The sequence below is a fragment of the Neolamprologus multifasciatus genome, chromosome 12 (assembly GCF_963576455.1).
Source record: "Neolamprologus multifasciatus chromosome 12, fNeoMul1.2, whole genome shotgun sequence".
NCBI lineage: Eukaryota > Metazoa > Chordata > Actinopteri > Cichliformes > Cichlidae > Neolamprologus > Neolamprologus multifasciatus.
Genome location: NC_140450.1, coordinates 36,081,912 through 36,108,801, shown reverse-complemented (window position 1 = coordinate 36,108,801; position 26,890 = coordinate 36,081,912). Strand labels below are relative to the sequence as shown.

Here is a 26,890-nt window from a genome sequence, read left to right as displayed (position 1 = left end):
ACTGAATGGCCCATAGCAATGAGCCAGACACCCTACATTCCCCACCATCCCCCGCAGGATGAACTCTCCGGCACCCTGGCATAGTGTCTGAGTATCGTGATCCTCTGGTAGTTGAAGCTCACCCACTGGTCCCCCCTTGTTAAAAATGAAAACCACCATCTCAGTCTGCCAATCCAGTGGCACTGCTTCAGATCTCCACAGGACATGTCAGAGGTGTGGGAACCAACAATGCCCTACAACATCCAGAGCTTTTAGGAAACCTCGTCCACCCCTCAGCCTGGCTACCAACTTAGACTTAGACTTAGATCCTCCCGTGCCGATCGGCGCATCGGGCGACAAGAGAACGCCATCGAACTCGGTCTATCGCGGCAGTTGTTGCTTCATCCCATGACAGTTCGACTGAACGTAAATCTTCAAGGAAAGTCCTCCTCCCTGTTATTTTAGGTCTTCCTCGCCGTCTCTTTCCATTCTTCGGGTTCCACAGAACCGCGACACGGGCAGGTCTCGGGTCCGGTAGCCGAAGGATGTGACCGGCAAATCTGAACCGACGCTTGGTGACTTGGACATGGAGCGGCTCTACTCCCGCACGGCGATATACTTCTTCATTGGTAACGCGATCCCGATATGTGATCTTGAGCAGCCGTCGAAGACAACGTTGTTGGAAGACGTCAAGATGGCGGTTGATCTTTGCAGTTGATTTCCAAGTCTCCGCTGCATACAGTGCCGTCGGTATAACGATGGTCTTCAGGAGCTGCAACTTGGTTGATAAAGGCAGTGCGGTGGTCATCCATATAGGTCGTAATCGTTGAAAGGCTGCCCATGCTTTCCAACGATGGCCTGGCTACCAAGGAGATGTTTAAAGAGGACATGAAACACATATAAAGGTTCATTTACATCAGAATGATGTCACTACATAACGTTACGTCACCGGATTGGATTTGCATTAGTTTATGTTGGCTAACTAGTGACAGAACTGATAACTCAGTGGAAATCAAGGGGACTTTGTGCTGCCCCTGGCTGCAACTATGAGCTTATGTTAAAACCAAGGATATGCTGTCCACTTTTTTGGCCCTTCGTTGTTTGTTCGGCTGCACTCAAATGGGAAAATCCAGCTGTTTGCTGTAATGTTCGGTTTTGTAAAGGCCATGAATGAGGACAGTGTGGACAAGAGCCTGTTTGACTCAGTTTACAGGTGGTTCACCGCAGCGACAAGCTGGAGTTAGAAACTGATTTTTCCTCATCTGGCCTAGTGTATCAGCTTATGATCTTCAGCTTGATGCTTCCTTCACCTCCAGTATCCACCATGTGGTTCGGGGACAAGCATGAAGCTCCTTGCAGCTGCCTCGACAATGAAGGTGGAGAACACGGTTCCCAGCCTCCCTCGGAAAGCTGCCAAAGTTCTGCTGGAGGTGGGAACATGGTCAGATGTTCCAGAGATCATGTTTGGGTGTGTCGGGTCTGTTCGGCATCCTTCCCCGCCACCTCAATTGACACCTCAGCTACTCTCTTTATCTGAGTCATATCACATCAGGTCTGTGGCCACATTTATTGTACAAAGTCACTCAGGTTCCTTCCCCACCAGAGGCGTGACGTCCATGTCCCGATAGCCGACTCAGGTAGCTGAGGTTTGGATCACCAGGGCGCACATTGCACCGACCCCTATGACACCTCCTGCAGGTGGTGGGCCTACAGGACGGTCTGCTGAATGACTATGATAGCCGTTTATTAAGAGTACCTTAAAAAGTATGAACATTTTAAACAATAGTAATATTTCTGGGCTGAACAAAAGTCATTTTTTGGTGCCCATGTGTCAACAGTAAAAACACTTTAGTTAAAAAGAGCATTTGTTCACAGGGCACCACCAAGAAACCCAAGAAACCTGATCGCAAGGAACGGATCAGTGAGCAAACCTACCAGCTCTCCAGGTGGACCCCTTGTGTCAAGGATCTCATGGAGGTACTTCCCATCTGCTGTTGCTTTGTGTCATATAACTACAAGCTAATATTGTGGGTTAGTGTTATTAGACACATATCTCTAAATATCAGAATACTCATCTTATAAAAGCATAATAATAATGATAATAAAGACAATAATTATTATATTAAAAATAACAGTATTGATCATGACTAGGAGAGCTCTCAGAGTTTGTAGGAGTATTTAGGAAACAAATGTGTTGAACAGTATTTTGGGTTACCATTGGTACAGTTACAGATTGTTGCTACATGTCTTCCCACAGGATGCAATTGAAGACAAACTTGATCCCAAGCAATACCCGTATATTTCCCAGCGACAGGCATCTGCCAAAGCCAGCGCTCCATCAAGGTGTGTAGCTAAATACAGACTTCAGGTGATACAAAATAAGAAGCTGATTGCCACTATCGTTGCTTCAAAGGGTCTACGTATACATGTATAAAACTCTCAGGACATAAATGTTTGTCTGTTGCTCATCATGCAGTGCTCGCTATGGTAACTGGCACAAGAACAGGGGCCCCACAGAGGTGAAGACAGGGCCCCGGATAATCGTCTTCATCATCGGAGGCATGACATACAGTGAGATGCGCTGCGTGTATGAGGTCACCCAGGCCAATGGCAAGTGGGAGGCTTTGATTGGTGAGTTAATTTGACTGAGAATACTTATAGGAGAATTGGGTCACCTGTTAACCCTTTAAAACCGGTCAGAGCAGCACGCTCTGTTTTGCGTAACTATTTTTAAATCCCGGTAGCTCTGCAACCACGTGAGCTAGCGCAATAATTTTTTTGCATATGAAACCGGAGGAGTTGTACTTACATCTTATGCCATCAGCTTGTCCTCGGTCACAGTTTCCTTCCACATATAACTTTGCAAAAACTGCATAAAAAGCACTTGCAGCAACAAAAACATAATATTCCAGAAACACGCTTTGCCGATCCGATCAGCTGTTTGTAACACTTCCTACGTCCATCAGCGCAAACTATCGCATGTCCGCCATGACCTGCCCGAAACCGGAAGTGACGTCATTTTGCAGAAATGTAGTTTTTTTACCATCAGGGCCTCATGAGCCTATACTGGTGTTTTTAAAAGTTATCTTTGACTTTATGACTTTCTGTGTGGTTTCTGGGATGCTTAGGACTCATATTGCACTGCTGGAAATAGTTTATTTTGATGCATATGCTGCTTTTTTGAAAATTTGCATCATAATATTTATTTTCGTTTTTCCTGCAGTGTATAAAAATTGGTGTATTTCAAAAATAAAACTATGAAGACACTCAAAATAAATTTCCTGTGGTGGGAAACTATTTTGTGCAACTTTTTTGTATTTACAGTTTTGAGGGATAAGCCTCTTAAATTTCTCTAACTAGAAATATATGTTAAAAAAACAAAAACGATTTTCAATTTTTTTGTAGTTTATTGCACTTTTTTGCGATTTATGTAATTACTATGCACTTAATGCAGACATATTATTAAAATTTGGGCTGTAATGGTTGTATTGATGTATATCAACTTGAAATGCTCCCAAAAATGGCTCCACAGCATGTAAAAATATAATATAAGCTCTGGCGGACTTGGTTCTATGGTCGGTCTTAAAGGGTTAAGGGGCAATGCACATGTTTTATACAGGCTTGGTTTGCTCAACACAGAGAGTACTACTCAACTTTAGCGCCCCTATAACTGAACTTAGAACGAGGTGATTTTGAAATTCATGCCACAGCTGCATCTTCTAGAAATCTTAGATTAGTTTGAATCGCACTAATCTCCACCTCGAGGTCAGAGGTCAAGTTTTCTCAGAATCTTGTGAATGTTAAGAAGTCATTTAGGATTTTGAAATCCGTACCATACTATGAGGCTGACAGCACTGGACAAAATACACTTTAAAGTATTTTTAAAACTCTTGCAACTGAAAAGCGCTCTGATCAGATCCAGGCTCTGCTGTGTCCTCTGAATCTGGAACACTGACCTCTGTGGACAGTCGAGCATTTGTAACTTTTCAGTAAAACCTTCGCAGAGTATTTGTTTGTGTCTCACGTTATTAACAAGCTTTCACCCGGCACTTGCTGAGCTTTGAGAATTTTGTTTCCTGTAGGTGCCACCCACATCCTCACCCCGACAAAATATTTAAAGGAACTACAGCACCCAGACTTCTTGGACCCCAATGCCTCACCAGAGGGCGCCGAGGAGCCTCCTGCACAATAAAAGAACATCTGGAAGTAAATACTGAACGTCATTTTGTTCTTTGTGCACCTCTGTGTTTGCTGCTGTAGCCCTGTCCACATCATTTGATGCCAGTGGTTTTCACAAACAGTCAGAATCTGTGTTTGTCGGTGTTTTAATAAATCGTCCTGCAGGTGAACTCGACTGTCACAGGAATCCTCCCTGTTCCTGCTGGATTTCTACCCTCCCTCGTGTTTGACAGCTGTCTGAGGCAGGACTGTGTTCTGGTTGTAAAATGGCACAGGTTACCTGCCAAAGATCATACCATGTAATCTTTGAAACCTGCATTTTGTTCTAGCGCTAACATTGTTGAAAAACATTTTAAATTCATAGCACCTGTCAGTTACAACAAAGTGATCTTCTAGCTAACACATACAAGGACCCAACACCTGCAGTAACACTGGGAGGACTCCTGTAGTGTGCATATTAGACAAATATGTCGGGTTGCTCTCTTCATTTGACTTCTTTTTATTTTATTCTGATCATTTTGCATCCTCACCTCTATAAAAACCATCGACTGTAGTATTACATGATGCTGAATTATCCTTTCGCTCTTGATCGAGTAACGACAACTTTACGGTGCATCCAGAAACTATTCAGAGTCCTTCACTTGTTCCAGATTTCGTAATGTTACGACCTTATTCTAAAATGGATTCAATTCATTTTCACCTCAAAATTTTACACACAATCCTATAACGACAAAGGACAGTGGTTTGCTTGAAATGTTTGCAAATGTATTAAAAAATAAACGAAAATATTCAATTCAGTTTTATTTATATAGCGCCAAATCACAACAAAAGTTGCCTCAAGGTGCTTCATAGATACAGAGAAAAATCCAACAATCATATGACCCCCTATGAGCAGCACTTTGGTGACAGTGGGAAGGAAAAACTCCCTTTTAACAGGAAGAAACCTCCAGCAGAACCAGGCTCAGGGAGGGGCGGGGCCATCTGCTGTGATTGGTTGGGGTGAGAGAAGGAAGACAGGATAAAGACATGCTGTGGAAGAGAGACAGAGGTTAATAACAGATATGATTCAATACAGAGAGGTCTGTTAACACATAGTGAATATAACATCTAATCAAGTATTTACAGCCTTTATCGTGACACACAGAACTGAGCTCAGGTGCATCTGGTTTCCTCCAGTCATCTGTCAGATGTTTCTACAGCTTGATTGGAGCCTACCTGTGGTAAACTCAGTTGACTGGACACCACCAACACTGGTCTGTATAAGATCCCACAGTTGAGAGTGCAGAGCACAAACTGCACCATGAAGTTCAAGGAGTTGTCTGTAGACCTCCAAGACTGGATTGTATCGAGGCGCAGATCTGGGGAAGCGTACGGAAACGTTTCTGCAGCTTTTGAGATCCCAGTGAGCTCAGCAGCCTCAATAATCCATGAATGGAAGAAGATTGAGCAGTCGGTGTAGAAGGGCCTTTGTCAGAGTGATCATCAGTCCTTGGTCACCTCCCAGCCTGAGCTCCAGCATTGCCCTGTGGAGAGAGGAGAACCTTTCAGAAGGACAACATTTCTGCAGCACTCCATTAGTCAGGCTTTTCTGATAGTGTCCAATTGGAAGCCACTCTTCAGGAAAATGGCCCGACAGCGCTCCTAGAGCTCGCAAAAAGGGAACCAAAGACTAAAACCAAAGACTAAAATGATCTGATCTGATGAAACACAGATTTAACTCTCTGGCCTGAATGCCAACACCATCACTATAGTGCAGCATGGTGGGGCCCACGTTATGCTGTGGAGATCTTTTTGGCAGCAGGAACTGGGAGACTGGTCGTGGTCAAGATGAATGCAGGAGTGCACAGAGACATTCTGATGGTAGCCTCCTGCAGAGATTGGGGTGAAGTGACAAATAACATTCGTGTTTGAATGGTCGTCAGTGTCCCAGAGCACAAACTTGAATCTGATTGAACGTCTGATCTAGAAGAATCTGCAAAATAGAAAATAGCTGATCCGAGTTTGTAGCATCGAGCTCAGACTTTAGGTTGTAATTGTTTAAAGTTTCAAGCAAACCTCTTTTACTTTGTTATTATGGGGCGAGGGATTATTTTAAGGTGAGAAATGAAGTTAATACAGTTACATTTCCTACATAAGTACTTTTATGACTACACATTTTACTCTTTTAAATTTATATATATACACACTGCATATCCTTCCAAGGCAGGTGATTATACTGTGTGTCACTGAATCCACCTTTATACAGGATTATATAAGCTCGGCAGTCCTGTGAAAGCTACAGCAGCCACATAACAAAGTACCTCAATCATAGCAGGCTGTGTAAGTAGTTACACTGGACATGTTATTAGGTGCACCTTGTCAGTTAGATGCTTTGTTTTGTTAGATAAAAACCTTCAATGTTAGACTCTTGTAAATATGAAAATAAAAAACCATCACGTAGAATTGTCTGCACATTGCAGCACCTATACAAATTTCTTCATAAAACAAAACAGAAAGTTAGCATCCTCTGAGGAAGTGATTACATAGACAACAACTCTAATGAGAAGATGATGATGTGAGGTGGTGGTGGGAGATGAAGTCTGGTGGTTAACAGAACAAACGCAATCAGTGCAATCAGTGTTTAAATATTTAATCAGCTTGGTGTCAGCATTTATCCTGCAACATGTAATAAACTGAAACAAAAAGAGAAGCTGAAGCAAAAACTGACAAAGTGATTCACACATTTGTTGCCATGGTGAAGTGCAGCAGGTTTACAAGAACACTTTACAAACTGCAGAATTTCAAAAATAACTTTTATTTTATTTGCTCTGTAACATATTTATATTCATATGCATATTCATCATATTTTAGCCTTGGCCTACCCAGAAGACATCCTTTAACTGTTAAAAGCAGAGAGGATGTCTCTGTGCTTTAGAGGTTGGTAGATCAATCAGAGTTTTGTTTGATAAGATAAGATACCTTTATTAGTCCCACGAGTGGGAAATGTCATGTTTGTGAGGAGATTTTAGATGAAACTCTGAATTTAACAATGAGCCACTGAAGAAAAAAAGAGCAAACAGACTGGTCATACATCATCTTGTGTCTTTCAGGGTCAACTGAAACCTTTACCCCTTCTCACCTTGTAAAAACCCTCAAAGACTTGGAGAAAGAAGAACAGAGCACTGCCTGTAGTGCTCCATAAACTCCTACTCTAGACCCCCCACCCACTCACATGTCAGAGCCAAACTTTGTGTTGTATACAAATCAGTTGTTAAAACTCCAAACATGGAAACTGCTACTTGCTGGGAAAGCTGGAGTCTTTGTTGTTGTTAACTCTGTATTGTGGGATTATATTTATTTATCTGAACAATAACAGCTGTATGAGATTCAGCATTATTTTTTATTTGCTTCACAGTCATAATGGAGCAAAATCTGGCTCTTCTCATCTAAAGTAGTGCTTTTCATGTAGTGGTTACCATGGTAAACTAAAAATCATTAGCTTTATAATAATGTCTGACCTGGAAGCCGCCAACATAAATGTAGCTGTAGCTCATTTACTAGATGAGTAGATGTGATAGTGATTGTTTGTTGTACACTGAGTATCATTTTTCCTTTTATTTGACCATAATACTTGGTTTTTATTTCATAGTGGTTCTGTATGACTAGTTATCAGCTGTTGTTTGAAAAGAGATCAGTGTTACCACACATTTGTACTTTTTTGTCCTCATCAATAAACAGTACTTGCTACAGGTTGTGTGTTCAACTAATAAAGTGACTCCATTAATTTCTCCTCTTTCTGTGAGTTTCAGAGGTTAAAAGACAGAACATGAACAGTTCATATGTGTACAGTGTATGTTTACTAGAGGTGGGAATCACCACACATCCCACGATACGATATTATCACAATACTTAACGCACGATACGATATTATTGCAATTTTTAAAAATATTTTGCGATATTCAGATTCTGTACATAAAGGTAAACTTTATCAATATTCATTTTCTCTAATATCAAAGTCTCACACTCAGTCTTTCTCTCATTTCAGTTTGATTGTTGACAAACTGAACGGTTTGTATTACAGTCTAGTCCAACTTAACTGAATCAACCATCTGGTACAATTATAGCTATTCTGAACTATGCAGTTTATGAAAACTATGCAGCCTCTTCAGCAACTGAAGAATTTGAAAGGAAATTAAAACAAAATATAATTTTACATTAAATAAAAAAGTTTTAAACTTAATTAAAATAAAACATGTCTTAAATTAAAATAAGTAAACTGTCATGTTTATTGCTGCCAAAAACAAGTGAAACACATTTGGACAGTGAAGGAATGTCAGGATTCTTGCTCAGAAAAAGGATCAACATGCTCTGAAGTCAGAGCACAAAAACCTTTTTGTAACAAAGTATCCATTTCTGCTGTCCCTGTATCCATACATTATTAGCAAACAAAATATCACCATGCTACACAGTATCCATTTTCCCCCACCCCTAATGTACAGTACATATACTGTACATATATGTACATATATATATACCCCCTGGAGAGGGGGGGCTAGGAGGAGGTGTTGGCCGTCCGACTGGGGTCTGGAATGTGGGGCCTCCCTGCTGCTGCGGAGTCGGGGCGGTCTGCTTCTCTCCACCCCAGGGAAAAGGATAACACCACCTGGGTGCAGTTTCCCCTCTAGGGGCAAGGGTACCTAGACCCGGTTCGTAGAGTACGCTTGGGGAGTGTGATTGTGTGTACAGTGTCTCTCTATGTCTGTCTCCACGTTGGGTGAGTGTTGAGTAAGTGCATATGAGAGCATGAGGGTGGGAATGGATGTTTGTATCTGTGTGTGCCTGTTTGTCTGTGTCTATATGTCAGGTTGGGTATCAGACGCCACCTCTCTGGGGACATCTCAGGACCTCTAAGGTATGGAGGCCTATCTCCCCCCACCACTCCCCCTGCCAGTGGCAGACGCCCTCAGACATCGGTGGGTTGGTGGTTCTTTGTGTGCGGGGATGGGCGTCCAGGTACACACCGGCTCACTCCTTGGTGGCTGCTTGTCTGGGCCTGGGGCTCGGTCACTCAGGCACAGCTGGCTGCCGGCGGAGCTCACGGGCACGTCACTGCAACCCCCCCTGGCTTCTGCTCCGCGGCTGCTGAGTGACCCCTCATCTGGGGCTCTCCTCAGCTCTTTCTGGGACAGTGGTGCAGCTGCCCCTCTGTTGGTCTTCCTTGGTCTCTTGTGTTCTGGGGGCCTCTGGATGTCTGGAGCCTTGATCTCCTCCATACCTGCTTCATGCCCTGGTGGGCGGGGCTGTGCCCTTTATCCCCGTCCCTCTTCCCCGCTGTTTTTCTTTCCCTCTTTCTTTCTCCCTTTTCTTTCCCCAGTCACGTCTGTCCCGTGTGTAGTAAGTGAAAATAAAATAAAATAAACAACAAAAGCAAAGGTGAATCAAATAAAGCAGTAAGTTGATTATAAGGTGCTAGACATGCTATTAAAGATGTATCAAAAGTTATTTTGGTAAAAGTGGTCAATTTGAAATGTATAGCTGTTGGTTTGTGTCTGGCTGTTTATACTGAATGTACGTTGAATGTAGTGATAATTAGATGCAGTTAAGATATTTTGTTTTGTAGAAAGTTATCAGGCTAAATTAGTTTTACTGAAGGACACAGACATTTTCTATTCTGTTTACAATTTTCACCTCACGCTGTTAATGAGGAAGTCAAGCAGTAAATATTCAGCATTTCTACACTGCTCCCTCCCAGGACTGTGCTCTTCTGAACATAGATCTCGAATGTTGTTCCTGGGATCTGCTGGAGCCACTGTCACCTTCACCCTCCACATCTTCTCAAGTTCCTCTCTGAGCCCTTGGTCCTTCTCCAGCTTCTCTTGTTCCTTCTTCCTGATGTTGCTGTCATTCAGTACAGTTACATCTATCACGATGGTCATCTTCCTCTGCTTCTCTACCACTGCTATGTCCAGTTAGTTACCCATCATCAGTTTGTCCGTCTGTATCTGGAAGTCCCACAGGATCTTGGCTCGGTCATTCTCAACCTCCCATTATGACCTCAGGACTTCCAGGCCATCCTTGGCACAGATGTTCCTGATACTATGCTGCTTATTTGGTTATGGCGTTCATGTATGCACTGCCTGCTAGCATCTTGCACCCTGCTGTTATGTGCTGGATTGTCTCATGGGTGTTACCGCGCCAGATCCGCGGTCCCGAACCGTAGTAAGGAAACCTCTGGCAGTTACTTGAAAGTTCCCTAACTGGCTCGTAGCCGGCAACAGCTTACTATACAGGTCAACTCCGCTAGCAAAAAGATCGAAGGAGGCGTAGGAAACTGCTTCACCGAACTTTATTTCTTCTCCAAGGCACGAACACCACGTACAGTGGGATGAAACAGTCTACTCACAGCGAGCATCGCTGACACAACTCTGGCTGTCGAGGGAGTTATTATATTCCTTTTATTTATTTTCTTTCCGTCTCTTCTGTAGCTAACCGTTACTTTTTTCCTTCTCCGCTCTCTCTCCACACACCCACACACGGCAGTCCCGCTACACACATTCCAAAATACATTTCCCATCAGGCTTCACCCTTAAAGGGCCAAGCCTGTAACATGGGGCATCTTTACACAGCCTGCACCTGGGGTCTTGCCTGGTGTGATAGACCCCAGCCTCCTGGATCTTGTGCTGAGAGTTTTTTCCTGTGCTGCCATGATTAGTGCCTCTGTGCTGTCTTTCACTGGTAGGACTGGACATGTCAGCCAGAAGTCCTACCAACGTCTGCTGTATGTACCACCGTCTGCCGGTCTGCAGGTGGTACATACCGTGCAGGGGCCTGTCCTTCCATGATGGTTCCTCCTCTTCCTTGGGTTTCTGCTGCCTGCGGTATTCACTAAACACATGGTTGGTTGTGGCCATCTTCCTGATGTACTCTTGGAGGTTAGTTGTCTCATCCTGGACTGTGGTTCTGACACTCACTAACCCTCCATCCATGGTCAGGAGCTTTCTTGTCTTGATGTCAGTGGCTTCTATCCCCTCCTTCACCCAGCGTATTATCCAGCGGGCAGGACGTAGGTATTGATTGCCCAGATTCAGTTCTCTCCATTAAGCTGACTCTTAAGGACTTACCTGACCCTCTGCAGGTATTTGGTGGTTGTAGCTTTCTTAGTGGCCTTTTTGTTGTTCCTATTTGGGATTCCCAGGTGATTATAGCTGTCCTCAGTGTCTGCAATGTTGATTTTAGTGCTGTGATCCCCTGAGTTCTGACTCCCTTCCCTCTCTTTGGTACCAGCTGACGATACGTCTCCTTGTACAGTTCTAGGCATTCCAGGATCCACATGTGGGGCTTTTCTTGTACTCAATCCAGGCGGCGTGCAGGTTGGTGAGTCTTAGGCGACTGCTCTGTCTACCAGTAGCTGGCATTTTGCTCATCTAGTATTTTTCCGTGAATTTCGCCATGTGCCTGTTCATCTTAGGTGCTATGATGCCCGACAGGAGCTTGCATATGGTACTGAGGCAGGTTATGGGCTGGTAGCTGGATGGGACCTGTATCTTCTGGGGGTTCTTGGGGATCAGGACCGTCTGGCCTTCAGCTAGCCATTCTGGTGTCTGTCGATTAGCAGTTGGTTAATTTGTGCTGCCAGATGTTCATGGAGTGCAGTCAGCTTCTTCAGCGAGTAGGAGTGAACCATGTTAGGGCCTGGTGCTGTCCAACTGTCTGCTGTTGTGATGATTGTGATGTGATGGCTGCTCTTAGACCCACTAGGCACTGAGCATTGAAGTGTGCTGATCATTAGCTGCTAGCTAACTGGGTACGGGCGTCATGGGTCTGTGGGTCTGTCCACCAAGAACATATTTAGTTTTAAAGTAAGTAAGTAAAGTGAGTCACTGATGTGAAGATGTAAACAGAGACACCACCTACAATCAGGGAGAGCGTGACAGAGCAGAGGGAAACGTAGCTGACACCAATCAGAAAACTGACATGAAATAGAAGACTATCAGAATAAAACAGGAAGTACAAACACAGATTGCATGGGCTTGACACAGGAGCTGGGGAGACCACAGACAGACATGGGTACATGACTGGGAAGGCTGAAAGACACAGAGATGTGAGAATGGAAGACGGAGGTCAAGAGACACCAAGTAGAACATAAACCAGGAACATGACAGCTTTTAATTGGTTACCTTAATTTTATTAAGTAAATAGGGTGTATATTTTATTACACTGCTTATTTATTAATCTTCAAGATAATTTAAGGATATTTCAATCATTTTCACAAAGATACTGCGAGATCCCTTAGAGACAAAAACAAGTGAATTGTTTTAAATAGTTATTGATGGTGTAACAGCTGTGATTGGACAAGGGCAAGGAAACTTAGAAGGGATGTTAGCAGTTACATCAGCCACAAAGTAATTACATAATCGTGTATATAACTCCTTTATCCTTTCATCACTTACTCCATATACACCTTTATAAATATATGTGAAGTCTTTTCTGATATATATATATGTATATGTTGTCTGAATAGTTTGCGCTCATGATTAAAAACAAGCAAACAAAAACACGACTTTTATACGTTATTCAAATTGCACAGTATTCTAATCAACACTTCATTGATAAATCCCGACATTCAAACCCTACATTTGCAGCAGATCTTATCACTAAACTACTGTGATGGGATTATAAGATTACAAAAATACAGTAAAGTCATAATAAATAGCTCTGGCCAAGACCACCATGTCTTATGGAATTAATAAACACTTTAAATAGAGCAAAGTCCCAGATCTGACTCTACTGTTTTCTACAACAGAGGTTTACAACCACTGCACCAAAACTATACCAACTACGGTGTATCGTTAGTGTCAGCTAAATTTATAAAAACTGGAAGTTCCTGTTGAATCATCAATCAATTGGTTGAATCATTTTTGCAACTGAGAGACTATAAAAGGTAAGAATGTAACCAATATGAAAGCTTTCCTATTTGAATGCTGTCTGAATGCCACGTCTGTATATTTACCCTCTTTTCTCACCTTTGGCAATAATAATAATAATAATAATAATAATAATAATAATAATAATAATAATAGTAAACGGCAGATCTTTTACAGGAAAATCAGCCACAATCACCTTTTTCTAAAAAGCTTGAACACTGTGTAAAATGTCTTTAAAAACAGTATAAAGTCAATATACTTGAACTGAGACACAGTTTGCTCTCAGTTCATTTTGGTTTCAACACACACACACACACACACACACACACACACACACACACACGACATCCGTGACGGCAGCAAAACCAAACCAAGCCAAGAGAAACACTGGGATATGTGGTGCTTGTTTGAAGAATCTGCGAGTTACCTTTTCTTAACTCTTTCCAATTTAATTTTTTATTAGCTCAGGACATAACATAAAGTCATTTTGTGTCTGGCAAGTTTGAAAATTAGGTCATGATTTTGCAAAGATGTGCAAATCTCAAAAACCCGTATTTTATTCAGAATAGAATCTCAAATCTTTAAAACAATGGCTTTCCATCAGGAGGACCAGACCAGAGCTGAAGAAAAGGCATCCATTAACCATGTACCAAAGTGAAACCTTTCATGTTTCACAATTGCTTCTTGTCTGTTTGCTTCCATTGTTCACATTACTACCATCTTCTAGCTGCAACTGGCTGTTGTTGCTGAAAGCTGCTCTTGCCTCGGATCCCATTTTTAAAACAAAGTGTTTCTTGATTTCACAGGTGTGTAAGTGTCTCCTTCACAAACACTGGAACCTGTCAGGCTGAGAAGGCTTTTCCTGGTTGTTTGTGCACATTGTGGATAAACCTCCTTTGATGGTAAACTGATGGGAGATGAGTGTGAGAGACAAGCTGCCACTGACCTTTTGTTATGGAAGGGCGTACATGTTTCAGCGAGACAATGCTAAGTGGCACGCTGTGTCTATTAGAACAGCAAGGCTTTATAATAAAAGACGTCGGTGTATTGGCTGCCTGAACAGGTTTTCTCTCCCAAAAGTCCAACAACGAGTTTCCGATGTTCCCAGACATTTATGGACTCAATCATTTTGGTACAATTCTCATAGCAGAAAAATCATTTATATTGCAGTTTTCTCTGCAACTCACAGACTCAACTGTGCAAAAGACACAGCAGCAATCGAAAGCTTCACCACACATGTCAAAACTTGTGTGGTGAACTTGGCTTCCTGTTAAATCCAGAATTGAATTCAAAATCCTGCTCCTCACATACAAGGTCTTAAATAATCAGGCCCCATCTTATCTTAATGACCTTGTAGTACCATATCACCCTATTAGAGCACTTCGCTCTCGCTCTGCAGGCCTACTTGTTGTTCCTAGAGTATTTAAAAGTAGAATGGGAGGCAGAGCCTTCAGTTTTCAGGCCCCTCTTCTGTGGAACCAGCTTCCAGTTTGGATTCAGGAGACAGACACTATCTCTACTTTCAAGATTAGGCTTCAAACTTTCCTTTTTGCTAAAGCATATAGTTAGTGCTGGACCAGGTGACCCTGAATCCTCCCTTAGTTATGCTGCAATAGATGTAGGCTGCCGGGGGATTCCCATGATGCATTGAGTTTTTCCTTTCCAGTCACCTTTCTCACTCACTATGTATTAACAGACCTCTCTGTATTGAATCATATCTGTTATTAACCTCTGTCTCTCTTCCACAGCATGTCTTTATCCTGTCTTCCTTCTCTCACCCCAACCAATCACAGCAGATGGCCCCGCCCCTCCCTGAGCCTGGTTCTGCTGGAGGTTTCTTCCTGTTAAAAGGGAGTTTTTCCTTCCCACTGTCGCCAAAGTGCTGCTCATAGGGGGTCATATGATTGTTGGGCTTTTCTCTGTATCTATGAAGCGCCTTGAGGCGACATTTGTTGTGATTTGGCGCTATATAAATAAAATTGAATTGAATTGAATTGAAAACATGAGGCAGTCAGTCCCTTCAACTGATGAATGATTGAAAACCTTTCACAACCATGACTAAGACGTTTTTAAGACGTTGAAATGATTTTTACTTTTTCAGAAGCATCACTCTTTTCTGTAGCTATTTCATTATACAATCACTCAATATTTAATAGTATTTATCGATGATAAGAACAGGAATGATTTTATCTTTTATAAATATTAATCAACTTTGTTAGTATCCCCAGTAAAGCCAAAGCACTTTATTTCAACAGTTTTGCAATAAATCCTTGTAAACTTGATGCAGCACACTGTTGATGATGACGTCCAGAGATTTTATATATTTTTATATGATGTATTTTTCAGCAACAGCTGTAACTGTGAGTTCCTCCATTCAGTTAGTTGGTCAAACTGCTTTCTGTATAAACATGAATATCATAATCATATATGGTGACTCTCACTGATATCTACAGTATATGTGTTTGGACATGGTTTCATGGTGAGGATGGCACAAACATATACAGCTGGGTGAAAAAAAAGAGTTACGTTAAAGGTGGAGTAGGATTATAATGATATAATAAAGTGTTGTTATTATAATATTTATTAGAATTAAACTGTTTTAGTTATTCGTGTAATATGTACAAGTTAATATTCCATTTGTATTTGTGTGGAGCTTCAAATACTATAAAACTAGTGTCACTAAAAAAGAAAAAACACTTATTATTTATTAGTCTGCTTGAGTTGCTTGCTCATCCCCACCTGCAACTTTAATTGTAAATTGGCTTTTATCACTAAATCCTGTCAGCTGTGATCACATGGTACTCATTATGTTTATTACTGGCAATCTTTGAACGGACCAACATGGACTGAAGCATTTTTCTGAAGCATTTACTGATTCCTAACAGCTCGCTATGTAGGAATCAGTTCATTCACCATTTACCATAATGCAAAGTACAGAAATGCATGGTTGGTTGACAGACAATGCACAGAACCTCAACCCCATCAAACACTGTTGGGCTGAACTAGAATGGAGATTGTGACACAGGTCCTCTCTTCCACCATCAGTGGCTGATCTCAGAACTGCTATAGAGATTGAAAATGTGACGTCATTCAGGGGTAAAACCGCAAAGGATTCTGGGAACTCGTGGCAAGAGGTACTAGCACTCGCAGGCTTTCAATTGAAATCAGTTACACAGCGATAAAAAGAAACACAAAAATGTCAAGAAGCTGTTGTATTATTAACTGCAATAGCCGGTCGCATGACAGCCACGGGAAGCCGACGGGTAAAGAGATAGTTTTTTTTATCAGATTACGTCGTTGAAGAGAAATTGTTTGAGCCACGTTTCCGAGGTAACAAAGAGGCGACGGATGGCCTGGATTGCAGCCATTCAAAGACCAAATATAACGTCCCAGAACATCCAGCTCACAGGTTAGTCTGCTCCAAGCATTTCCACAAAGGTCAGTGTTTTGTAGTGTTTTTCATTTTTCTGAACATAATTGGCGATTATAGGTTACAAGCAAGTCTGGCGCTGAACAGAAATTGTGGCGCTATGCTCCTTTGTTTATTGTGCATAAATAGTGAATTGTCCTGACACAATATTGTGTTTCGCTTCTGTTACCATGGTGCATTGACAAAAACATATACTTTTATTCACAGGGTAAAACAGTTTTTTTGTATCACTAATTGCCCAGTACGATTACAGCGTACAGTATTATTGTCACTGCTACATTTCTGTGATGAACCAGAAATTATTTCCACTACTAATTAATTACCGTTGAGCTCAAAGGTCCTATTAATAAATGGTTAACAAATGTGTATTTATGAAGACGATTTGTGAGACTGGTAAACTGATGATACGTACGATGGTCTTTCGTTCTACACGGTGCATTTCATGGTCCTGTACCCATCCGTCGGTAAACTGTTCCTGGGCTTGTTGCAGTGACCTGAAGTTACTGAACTTCATGAGTGTATGCACTCACTCCAAGAACCGTATGATTATAAATATGAGCGTGGTGAAAGTTGGGCAGCACGCTAACGTATTTTGTCCCTCTGTGTGCTCGTAAGGGTCTAACCCTTTCACTCCTTTGATTTTTTCCTCGTATCTTTTCTTTGACTTTTCATCAAGTCTGTCTTTGTACGGACCAACATTGTTCTCCTTCGTTTTGTACAGAACTTTTTTGGGCGGCAAAGAAAAACCAAGAATTTATTGGAACCGAAGAATGAACGTTTTGCGGTGCTGCAAATGCTTGCGTTTGATGCGGTACTTGGATTGTTTTGCCACGAGTTCCCGGCATGCAATGCGCGAAAGTCACGTGGTCTGTCAATCTCTATTCTAGACGAATGGGCAAAACTTCCCACAGACACGCTGAAAAACCTTGCAGAGAGGTGGAAGCTGTGGAAGCTCAAAGACAGACCAACTCTCCATATTAATGCCTATAACTGTGGAAGGAGATGCATTAAAAGCTACTGAAGATAAAATGTGTAGGTGGCCCAACATTCAGTCCATATGATGGATTTTCTAATTAAGCAATTAATCTGACTTAACTGTATGCTTGTACTGAAGTTCTACTTGCTAAGTTGGTGCAATAATACTGTTGCTCTTTGCCATAAGAGACTGTAAACAGTTGTGTTTCTCTGGATTCTCTAAATAATGAAAAGCTTAATGCTTAAAGACCAAGTTCACTCACTTTGGCATGATTGGCTGTTGTCAGTATTACTGTAGCATCAATTAGTGCTAACAGCTCTTCCAGTGAAACACAATTAAATAAAATGAAAAAACTAAACAGGTATTTATAACAATTATTATCATACTACCTACTTTAAATTGTGCAAATGTCTGTAGAGTGCAATCAACAAGTACCTGATAAATCAGTCCAATAATCCTTTCCCTGAAAATAAAATATGAGCCTTGATTATAGGACAACACCATATGGAGTTTAGCATCTTTGACGTAAAACAGTGTTTTCTTAAACAAGCTGCATAAAGTGCAAAGTTCCAATACTAGAGCCCTGGCTCAACTACCAGGAAGTCAATGTGTCCCTTTTCTTTTGTCTTGAAGGCTTCAGCAATGATCCTGGCAGCATCTTTGTGTTCCCGGCCTTGCAGGGGGATGCCGTCGACCTCCAGAATGACCTGGCCAGTTTTCAGCTGGCCGCAGTTATGAGCCGAGCCTCCTTTCTGCCAGCGGGAACATGAGAGAAGAATAGAAAGACAATAATGTTAGCAGGATTATTCTGTTTGTTGTTCTTGAAGTTACAGTACAGTCCAAGGCAACTACAGCTTGAAACACACTTGGACTGAATTGAAAATATAAATAAAAGTTTATGCTAAGTTGGTGTAATCACACATCTGCCTGCTTCCCTCCCTGCTTGGTGCTGTCCAACTCTTCACTCTTCATCTGGGATGTCTGCCACTGTGATGATTACTGGGCCCTGTTCAGCGAGGTTGCTGTGGTCTGTTCTTGGATCCACTCGTCACTCAGCATTGCTGTTATGGGTTGTGTCCTTCTCCCATATGCTCTTCCAGTATTGCTTCGTCTCCAGCGGGGGTCGGCAACCTTTCTGATGATGCCATCTAAAATTTCCTCAGAAATGCAAAATGCAGCTCCATGAACACACAGCTGTGGATTCCAGCTGCTTCGTAGTTCTGCAAACTTTGACCCCACAGAGTCGAGCTTTTCAGTTCAATCAGCTGCATTTCGATGTCCTCTGTGTCCAACCAGTTAATGCGACACAAATCCAGCTGCTCATTAAAGCTTTCTGGTTTGATCAGAAAGAAAACATTGGTCCAAACACCTGAAAGTCCCGTAAACACTTTGTGAATTCTGTCCTGAGTCTACGGATGTATCCGTGTGTTTCCGCGGTGCTGATGCTGCGCTGAGCGAACAGCTGCTGAAGTTTTTGAAGTGTCTGAATGTGGAAATTTCAACATCGCTAGAAAAAACTGTCAGCTAGCAACGTCCCTCTCACTGGTAGGCGAAGTTATTTTTAGCCAATTACAAGTTGAATCTGGTAGTTGGGTTGTTAGCTAACATACCGTCTATAAGAAGCAGCACAACTAATGTGTCTATGTGAGCTGATTTGCGATGTGCACCGCTGGCCATTTATTTTTTAAAGCACCTTCTCAGATTAATTCACTGCGTGGGCCCGGGCACTTTGACTAGAGACCGGCCCCCCAGGTATTACAGCCATAAAGCCTTTGAATGAAAACAAACGCTGTGGTGACAGTGATGTACAGTCTTGTTGGTATATTTATGATTTCTATACATTTGACATCAGATAAAAACTTTGGTTGTAAGATTCAGATAATTATTTAATAAAAGTGAGACATTTTAAATGAGAATAAGAAAGTATGTCTTTGTGCCCCCCTCTCCCTGTTAATGCCCTACCTGGCCCCCTGGCAACACTTTGCTAGACCCGCCCCTGCACAGTTACCAGCTGTCAGCTGCTTAGAAAAGGATCCTGGTGTTATTTGTCTCTCAGAAACAGTTCATAACTTCAACTCATCCATGTCACCTAAAAGGTAAACCTGTTTCTCCATCAGCTGTTCAGCTCTGATGATTCAGTAAGGACATCTCCTGGTTTCATCTTCATGTTTCCCTCTCACCACATATCCAAACTGACACCATGACCAGCAGCTTTACAGCTGTGGCTCCAGCAAACATCAGCTGATACTAGAAATTAATATTAAATAAATTCTAACAACAGCTGATCAAACGTGCTGCTGTTGTTTAGCGCGACATCGCTGGTTTCCTGTTTCTGGCGCAAAGTGATAAACAAACAAGAGAGACGATCAGCTGATCATTGATCAGTTTCATGATTGAAGTAGCAACAGGAGAAAATGAGAGAAGAAGAAACAGCTGTGCAGCAAAGACACAGAATAAATCAGCTTTGTGTCTTTTTCATTGTAGCTGAAGTCCGGGACAAACTGTTCCTTCTCAGCTCAATACGAAACGCCTGATATTTTCTCTGAATGTGGGACGATTTCATTTTTACGGGACGGTTGGAAACTCTACTAACTAACCTTATGAATAAAATAAAGTTCACTACCAATAACATCACAGCACCACCCAGCTGTATAGAAACCCCGTCATGCTAGCTAGTAGCAGTACGAGTTGTTGTAACTGAGTGTAAAAAGTCAGCACAACGAAAATAAACTCCACCTAAACTTGGTTCATATCTGACCAGATAGACTGCAGCTCATAACTTCTTACCTGAAGTTCAGTTCACACTCAGACCGGCGGCCGCCTCGGGTCTCTCCTCCTCCTGCCTCCCCTTTCCCTCATCCACCCACTGGCCTCTGTGGAAGCTCCGCCACAGCCACCACCAAACAACTGACTTATTTTTACACACCGGCCAGCATCTGCCCAATCCACCACCTTTCATTGTTTGTACCGCTACAAAGAAAAAACCCAAACCCCCCAAAACAAAAAAAATCATCGGCCCATAAAAACAAAAAATGCCCGGTGGGCCCGATTGCCAGTGCAGCTATGGTTGTACCATCAGTTAGCCCTTCACGTGTCAGCTGTGGCACACGTGCCCAGGGTTGCCAACCCCTGGTCTCCAGCCTTGGTGCTGCTGTGCTCATATTGTTACCTGCCACTGAGAGCACACCTTGGCTGCTTCTTTAGGTGTACCAAGGTCGAGGCTGGTTCATAGAGGTGATCGAGCATTTGCAGCCGTAGCGCCCAAGCTGTGGAATAATTTACCCCTACACATCAGACAGGCTCCCACTGTCAATCTTTTTAAATCTTATCTTAAAACGCATTTTTATTTACTGGCTTTTAATACAGCATGAGAGTTATTTGTTAATTCATATTTGGTGTTTGCTTTTAATACTCTAAGTTGTTTTATTATTGTATTCTTGTACAGCACTTTGGTCAACGCTCTTGTTGTAATTAAATGTGCTATATAAATAATTAAACTATTCTGTGAAGAACAGCTGGTTTATTCTGCTGCCTTCTATTTTTCTGGTGTACGTCTTCAAGCGGCTGGCCAAGGCTGTGAGACTTTGCTTTGCAGTTTCCAAGGCCTCAGTTATGGACAGCTTGCTGTACTTCTTGGGCACCTCCTTTGTTGCACCTTTCAGCAACTCTGATAGTTGGCTACCTCCCCCCCCCCCGTTCTACCTTGATCTTGGCCTCTAGTCTCCTTCTGCATGCAGGGAACTGCTCCTTGTTCAACTTGTAGCTAAGCTTCTCACTGATTGCTGCTGCCATGATGTAGATCAGCTTGTTAGTCTCAGTAATGTGATGGTAGATATCTTCCATAGTGCTGCATTCACATCATCTACTAGATCTTCTGAGGGTACATAGCAATACCGACTGACAGCAACATCAGGAAGAAGGAACACAAGAAGCTTGAGAAGCATCAAGGGCTCAGAGAAGATAAGAGGGTGGAGGTAACAGTGGTCCCAGTGGGAATCGGAGCAGTCAGTGCAGTGACACTAGGTGAGGGGCTCCAGCAGATCCCAGGAACAACATCCGAAATTCAAGCTTGAAGGATGGATCACCCACAAGGGCGAGAGGGGATTTCTTTTAATGTTTTACTGTTTTTTGCAGTTTCAGTACATTTTGTTGCTTGAAAGACTTTAAACAGTGACTTACTTGAAACCTTCTAACGCTTCTTACCTGAATGGAGACTATGCGAGGCAAAGGTTGGCGTGTACTTCCTCCACCCTCTATTGCGATGCCCAAGGTGTTTGAATTTTTCAACACTCGTACCAGCACAGCAGTAGGCACTGGTACAGGTGAGGGAGACTGCTGGGAAACAAAGCAAGGAGAGCTCAGAAAAATGTATTTGTGAGCAAGAAGTGACATCTTACTGCAAGCAATTTAGCCACTAGCTTGTAGGTGAACACCTGAAAATCTCAATATAGTAAACAACAGTTCATTTTCTTCAGGTGATGGAGCATTATTTACACGTCAATGAGTCTGAGTCTAATGTTACTGTGTTCCCTTTTTTCCCTCGCGTGTTCTAGCCTAATGCTAATAAGATTTCATTTAAATTCAATAAAGCTTTTAAGAGTTTTGTTTAGGTGCCACAAAGTAACTTCAAGTCTTAAGATCACAATCATAGACCGTTGTATAAACGATCACCAAGGAGATTACTTTAATCTCCCTCTGCTATTTCAGTTGTGCCGAAGCCTTTCTTCTACACAACTAAATTAGCTCTGATTGTATTTATAAATATATATTTGTATTTGTTGCTAATGCAGCTCTTCATAGTTTTTATTATTATCTTCTTTTTGTCAACAAAAGGTTTTTGCCAAAAACTATGATAAAAATGTTTTGGTCAATGAAATGAACACTGGCTTTCACACAGTGATACATCAGTATGACCTGTCATCTCATGGTAGGGCTGCTCAATTAATCGAATTTTAATCTCGATTACGATCTGGGCTTTCAACGATCATTAACAATGACTGAGCCCCTCCCTCGTGCTTCACTCCGTGTGGCAAATCGAGCGCACCTCTCTGCATTTCGAACACGCGTCACAACAATTAAGAGCAGCGGTCTCCAACCTTTTTTGCACCACGGACCGGTTTATGCCCGACGATATTTTCACGGACCGGCCTTTAAGGTGTCGCGGATAAATACAACAAAATAAAACTAGTACCGGTACCGAGAAACAGAAGATTTATTCATAACACACGTGAAAAGACCCAGGAAACCTGAGTAAACGATAAAAACGATAACAAAATAACGCTGAAAACTGATAAAAACCCTGAAAACTATACATTTCACACCTGAGCCTCAACTCTCCGAGGTCCGAGGCCCGGGGGTTGGGGACCGCTGATTAAGAGGACCCGAGGGAAGCTCGGAAAGCTCAGCAGAAGTTATTTGGAGAGGAGAGTGACTGCTGTTGGTTGAAAAGAGGTAAAAAAAACTTGAGTGGTGTGGAAACACCACTCAAGTTTTTTCGTGGAGTCAGACGTGGATCAAGTAGACACAGTGTGTAAACTTTGCTACAGTGTCGTAGCTGCACCACAGAGCAACACTGCAAAGTTCACTAAACATAGATGTTTACATTTTTCATTTATTTCTTATATTGCAAACATTTGCACTGTTATCAGTATTTGCACTATTTTATATTATTTTTTAAAGTCATTATTCAACACATTGTTATTGTTAAATAAATATCGTCAAATAATCGAGATCTCAGTGAAAATAATTGTGATTATCATTTTTGCCATAATCGAGCAGCCCTATCTCGTGGGACACTCCATAATGAACCACATCGTTATATCTGCTGTCGTTTTGTTGGTAAGAACTTGTGGCTTTAGTTTGCAAACTTGACCGATTAAAATAGAAATTAAAGCAACAAAAGAGGTGATCCAGTGAAATCTGAAATCACAAACTAAAACTGGGTTTACACCAGCACTAATTTGCTTGTTTTGAACACACTAAAAGATATGCTACTGAAAGATTGCTTAGTAATGAAAACCCTCACTTGTCTGCCAGTCCCTGGAGAAAGTGCATGAAATCCTGGCTGTTCCAGATGGCTCCGGTGATTTTTGCTAGGTCGTGGGCTGCCATCCTTACTGAAGCCTCCTGCCTCTGCTATATCCACCCCGCTGTCCTCACTCAGAGTCTGGCCGCTGTCTGACAACTGTGACAGGGTGGCCCCTGGGGGGAGGAGTTAGCTAGCATTCACTGAATTTAATTCAACTTTAATTATATAGAAAAAAAAGCGCTTTGGCGACAGTGGGAAAGAAAAACTCCACAGGAAGAACCAAGCTCAGGACAAAGACACACCGTGGAAGAGAGCCAGACATTAATAGTAACTAATGTTTATATGCAGAGAGGTTTCTAAACACACAGTGAGTGAAGAAGAAACACTCACTGCATCATGGGAATCCCCCAGTAACCTACACCAATTCCAGCAGAACTAATGGAGCATTGAGGATCCTAAACCTAAACTCTGCTTTATCAAACAGGATGTCTTAAGCCTAATTGTCATGGTCCCTGCGTCTCCCCGGCTGGCTCAAACAGGCTGCAGGTATTTGTTGTTGTTCTTCTCCCTCGCTCTCTCTAGCCTGGGCGGAGCTCACTGTGGGCTCCACTCTTGGCCAACACACCTGCAAGCGATTGCTCACTTGTGGCTCATTATTCCTGCCTCTCCTGGCCAGCGTTTAAGATGGTGGCTCAGTGTTTCTCGTCACTGGAACATTAAGCAACTCTCCTAGTGTTGATTCTCTCATCTGTCTCCATGACTAGATTCCCTGGTTTGTTTCTGTTTCCCATCCCTGGACTACCTGCGCGTGAGTGTGTGTGAATTACAAGTGTGGAGTGTGTGTGGATTTTCCCTCACCATTGCTCTGCCTCCCATTCTACTTTTAAATACTCTAGGAACAACAAGTAGGCCTGCAGAGCGAGAGCGAAGTGCTCTAATAGGGTGATATGGTACTACAAGGTCATTAAGATAAGATGGGGCCTGATTATTTAAGACCTTGCAGCCAGGGAGGCAGAAGAACATCAAGAAGGCCCTGAGTAAATGTGGTTATCCCAGCTGGACTTTTGTCAAAGCTGGAAAGGCTCCTAAAGAAAGCTCCAGCTGATCCAGGAGAGAAGGACAACCGCTGCCTAAGTGAAAACCTGTAGTGATCCCGTACGTGTCAGGAGTATCGGAGCAGTTGAGATGCATTTTTCTAAACACCAGGTCTCTGTGGCTTTTAAACCCCAAAACACGCTGCACCAAAAACTGGTCCACCCCAAGGATCGGGTCCCCGACACAAACAGAGTAACATAGTGTAGCTGTTAAGTGCAGGAGGATTGGCAGGATTTATAATCGGGGAAACCAAACAACCTCTGGCTACAACACAGAAGAGCCACCTCGTCAGGCCAGGACTCTGCAGTCTGTTCACACCTACAGGCCAGTGGACACTCTTTCAATGATGAGGATGTAACATCCTGGACAGGGAGGAACGCTGGTTTGAGGGCGGAGTCAAGGAGGCCATTTACGTGAAAAGGGAAAGACCATCTCTGAATGGAGGAGGGGCCTAAGGGTTCATCTGTCACCATCTTACATGCTGTGATTGCAGCCATTCCCCAACTCTCTGTGAATGGGACTCATGGACATTGATCAGAGGTACATTGTGCAAATGCACTGTTTATAAGGTTGTGTAAACCTGCAGTCAGCTGAGACTGAAGAAGTCACTTGGATGATGATGAAATGTTTCTCCCACTGAAACCATCCAGATGAACAGAACCAACTTTTGGGGATTTCCTCCCCTGGATGATTGAGCACGCATCAAGATATAAGCAGGGCAACCGCCAGTCACAAAACATGTGTTGTTCTGGTTATTACTAATGCATTTTACCTTACAGTGTTTCTCTGTACTGAGAAACAACACAAACACACAGAGAGAGACTCTGTACCTACTTAACTCCAAGTTACCCCCAATGGATCCATCAGAGAATGTTGGTTAAAGTGTTTGAGCATAGACAAAAGCTTTGAAACAAAAGTGTGTCTGAATGGGTGAATGAGACATGCTTTAAGAACATTTGTGTGCAGAAAAGTATTACATACACACCATTTACCTCTTTGCTGTGGTCTGGCTTCTGCTGATAGCCGGTTCATTTCTGTTACAATGACTTTCTGTGTGAGAGCAGGTGAGCAGCGTTGGTCGGTGCTAAAGGGTGGAGCAGCAGGCGTGATGAGAGAGGGGCACGGGGACGGACATGGTGAGGGGTGATGAGATGGTTGAGGGGATGGCTGGGGAGTTGCTGCTTTTGAAGAGGATGCTGACATTGACAAGACGGAAGACTTTTCGTAGGAGCTGGATCTAGAAGAAAACTTGATAGATGCCTCTGGTTTAGCAGAGCTGGGCAAGTCCCGGTGATGCAGGAAACCTGGGCAGGTGTGGTGACCTGAAATGGGCTGGCTATGATGGTGGACATGGTAATCATAATGGGGATTATTGTGGTGTTCAGAATCAGAGAGCTGGAAGGAATTCTGGCAGGTGTGTTGGAGGGAATGAAGGGAAGTGTAGTGGGTGGGACCAGGGCATGCATGGTGGGGGGAGGCTGGTTTTGGCTGGTGTTGGCTGGTGGGAAGGGATTTGATAGGCTTGTGGGGACAGTCCTGGAGTAAATGGGTGGGACCAGTGACGAGCAGGCAAGAGATGGGCTGCACCACTTTGGCTGAAGGCTTGTAATTGAACTCTTTCTCCGTGAATGGTCTTCTTTGGGCCTGGACAGAAGCAGCTCTGAAGGGTGGAAGAGGTTCACCTGAAGCCTGCGTTTCATCCTGTCATTCAGAAAAAGGCAGTGACATACAAAAATCCAACATCAATAGTGAATGTTGCCTCTTTAATCATTATCTTTAAGATTTTAGATCTTGTATATTTAGAAACACAGCTTGTCACGGACTAATGACTTTTTAAATAAAACGAGAACATCTGTAGCCATCACATGGTGCATGTTGAGTACAGAGAGTCAGAACAAGGTTAGATTAACGTAAAGACAGAAAAACATGTATTTAAGAACTGTTAATTATGTAAAGGCGCATTTACCCTATGGATAAATTGTTAGATATTTGTACAAGCAAATGCAGTGATGTGAAAAAGTGTTTGCCCCCTTCTTGATTTCCTGTTTTTTTTGTATGTTTGTCACACTTAAATGCTCCGGATCATCAAACAAATTTAAACAGTAGACAAACATAACACAAGTAAACACAAATTGCAGTTTCTAAATGAAGGTGAAACTAAAAAAAGGAAAAACTGATTTCCACCTAAACCTAATAACTGCAACAACCTTAGCGGCAACGACTGCAATCAAGCGTTCGCAATAACTGATATTGGATCTTTTACAGTCCTATGGAGGAATCTTGGTACACTCATCTTTGCA

At 42.5% G+C, this 26,890-nt stretch overlaps 2 protein-coding genes across 4 annotated transcripts in view; one reads left to right on the top strand and one right to left on the bottom strand.

Annotated features, from left to right (window-relative positions):
• The window catches only part of stxbp1b (syntaxin binding protein 1b), a 49,633-nt gene extending 41,714 nt beyond the window's left edge, over positions 1-7,919 (top strand). Inside the window, exons 16-20 of the mRNA XM_085179544.1 lie at positions 1,855-1,956; positions 2,237-2,322; positions 2,456-2,610; positions 4,062-4,185; positions 7,248-7,919. Coding sequence (XP_085035670.1) covers positions 1,855-1,956; positions 2,237-2,322; positions 2,456-2,610; positions 4,062-4,171 — 453 coding nt within the window. The 3' untranslated portion in view covers positions 4,172-4,185; positions 7,248-7,919. The remainder of the gene's footprint in view (positions 1-1,854; positions 1,957-2,236; positions 2,323-2,455; positions 2,611-4,061; positions 4,186-7,247) is intronic.
• The window catches only part of LOC146507459 (whirlin-like), a 65,510-nt gene continuing 45,726 nt past the window's right edge, over positions 7,107-26,890 (bottom strand). Inside the window, exons 8-11 of one of the 3 annotated variants that reach the window (XM_085179541.1) lie at positions 25,583-26,291; positions 23,493-23,668; positions 21,671-21,802; positions 7,107-18,219 (exon numbers count right to left, since the gene is read on the bottom strand). In XM_085179541.1, coding sequence (XP_085035667.1) covers positions 18,043-18,219; positions 21,671-21,802; positions 23,493-23,668; positions 25,583-26,291 — 1,194 coding nt within the window. In that variant the 3' untranslated portion in view covers positions 7,107-18,042. Of the gene's footprint in view, positions 18,220-21,670; positions 21,803-23,492; positions 24,074-24,120; positions 26,292-26,890 lie in introns of those variants that run through there. The other 2 variants (XM_085179542.1, XR_014877126.1) reach the window with 2 other exon arrangements.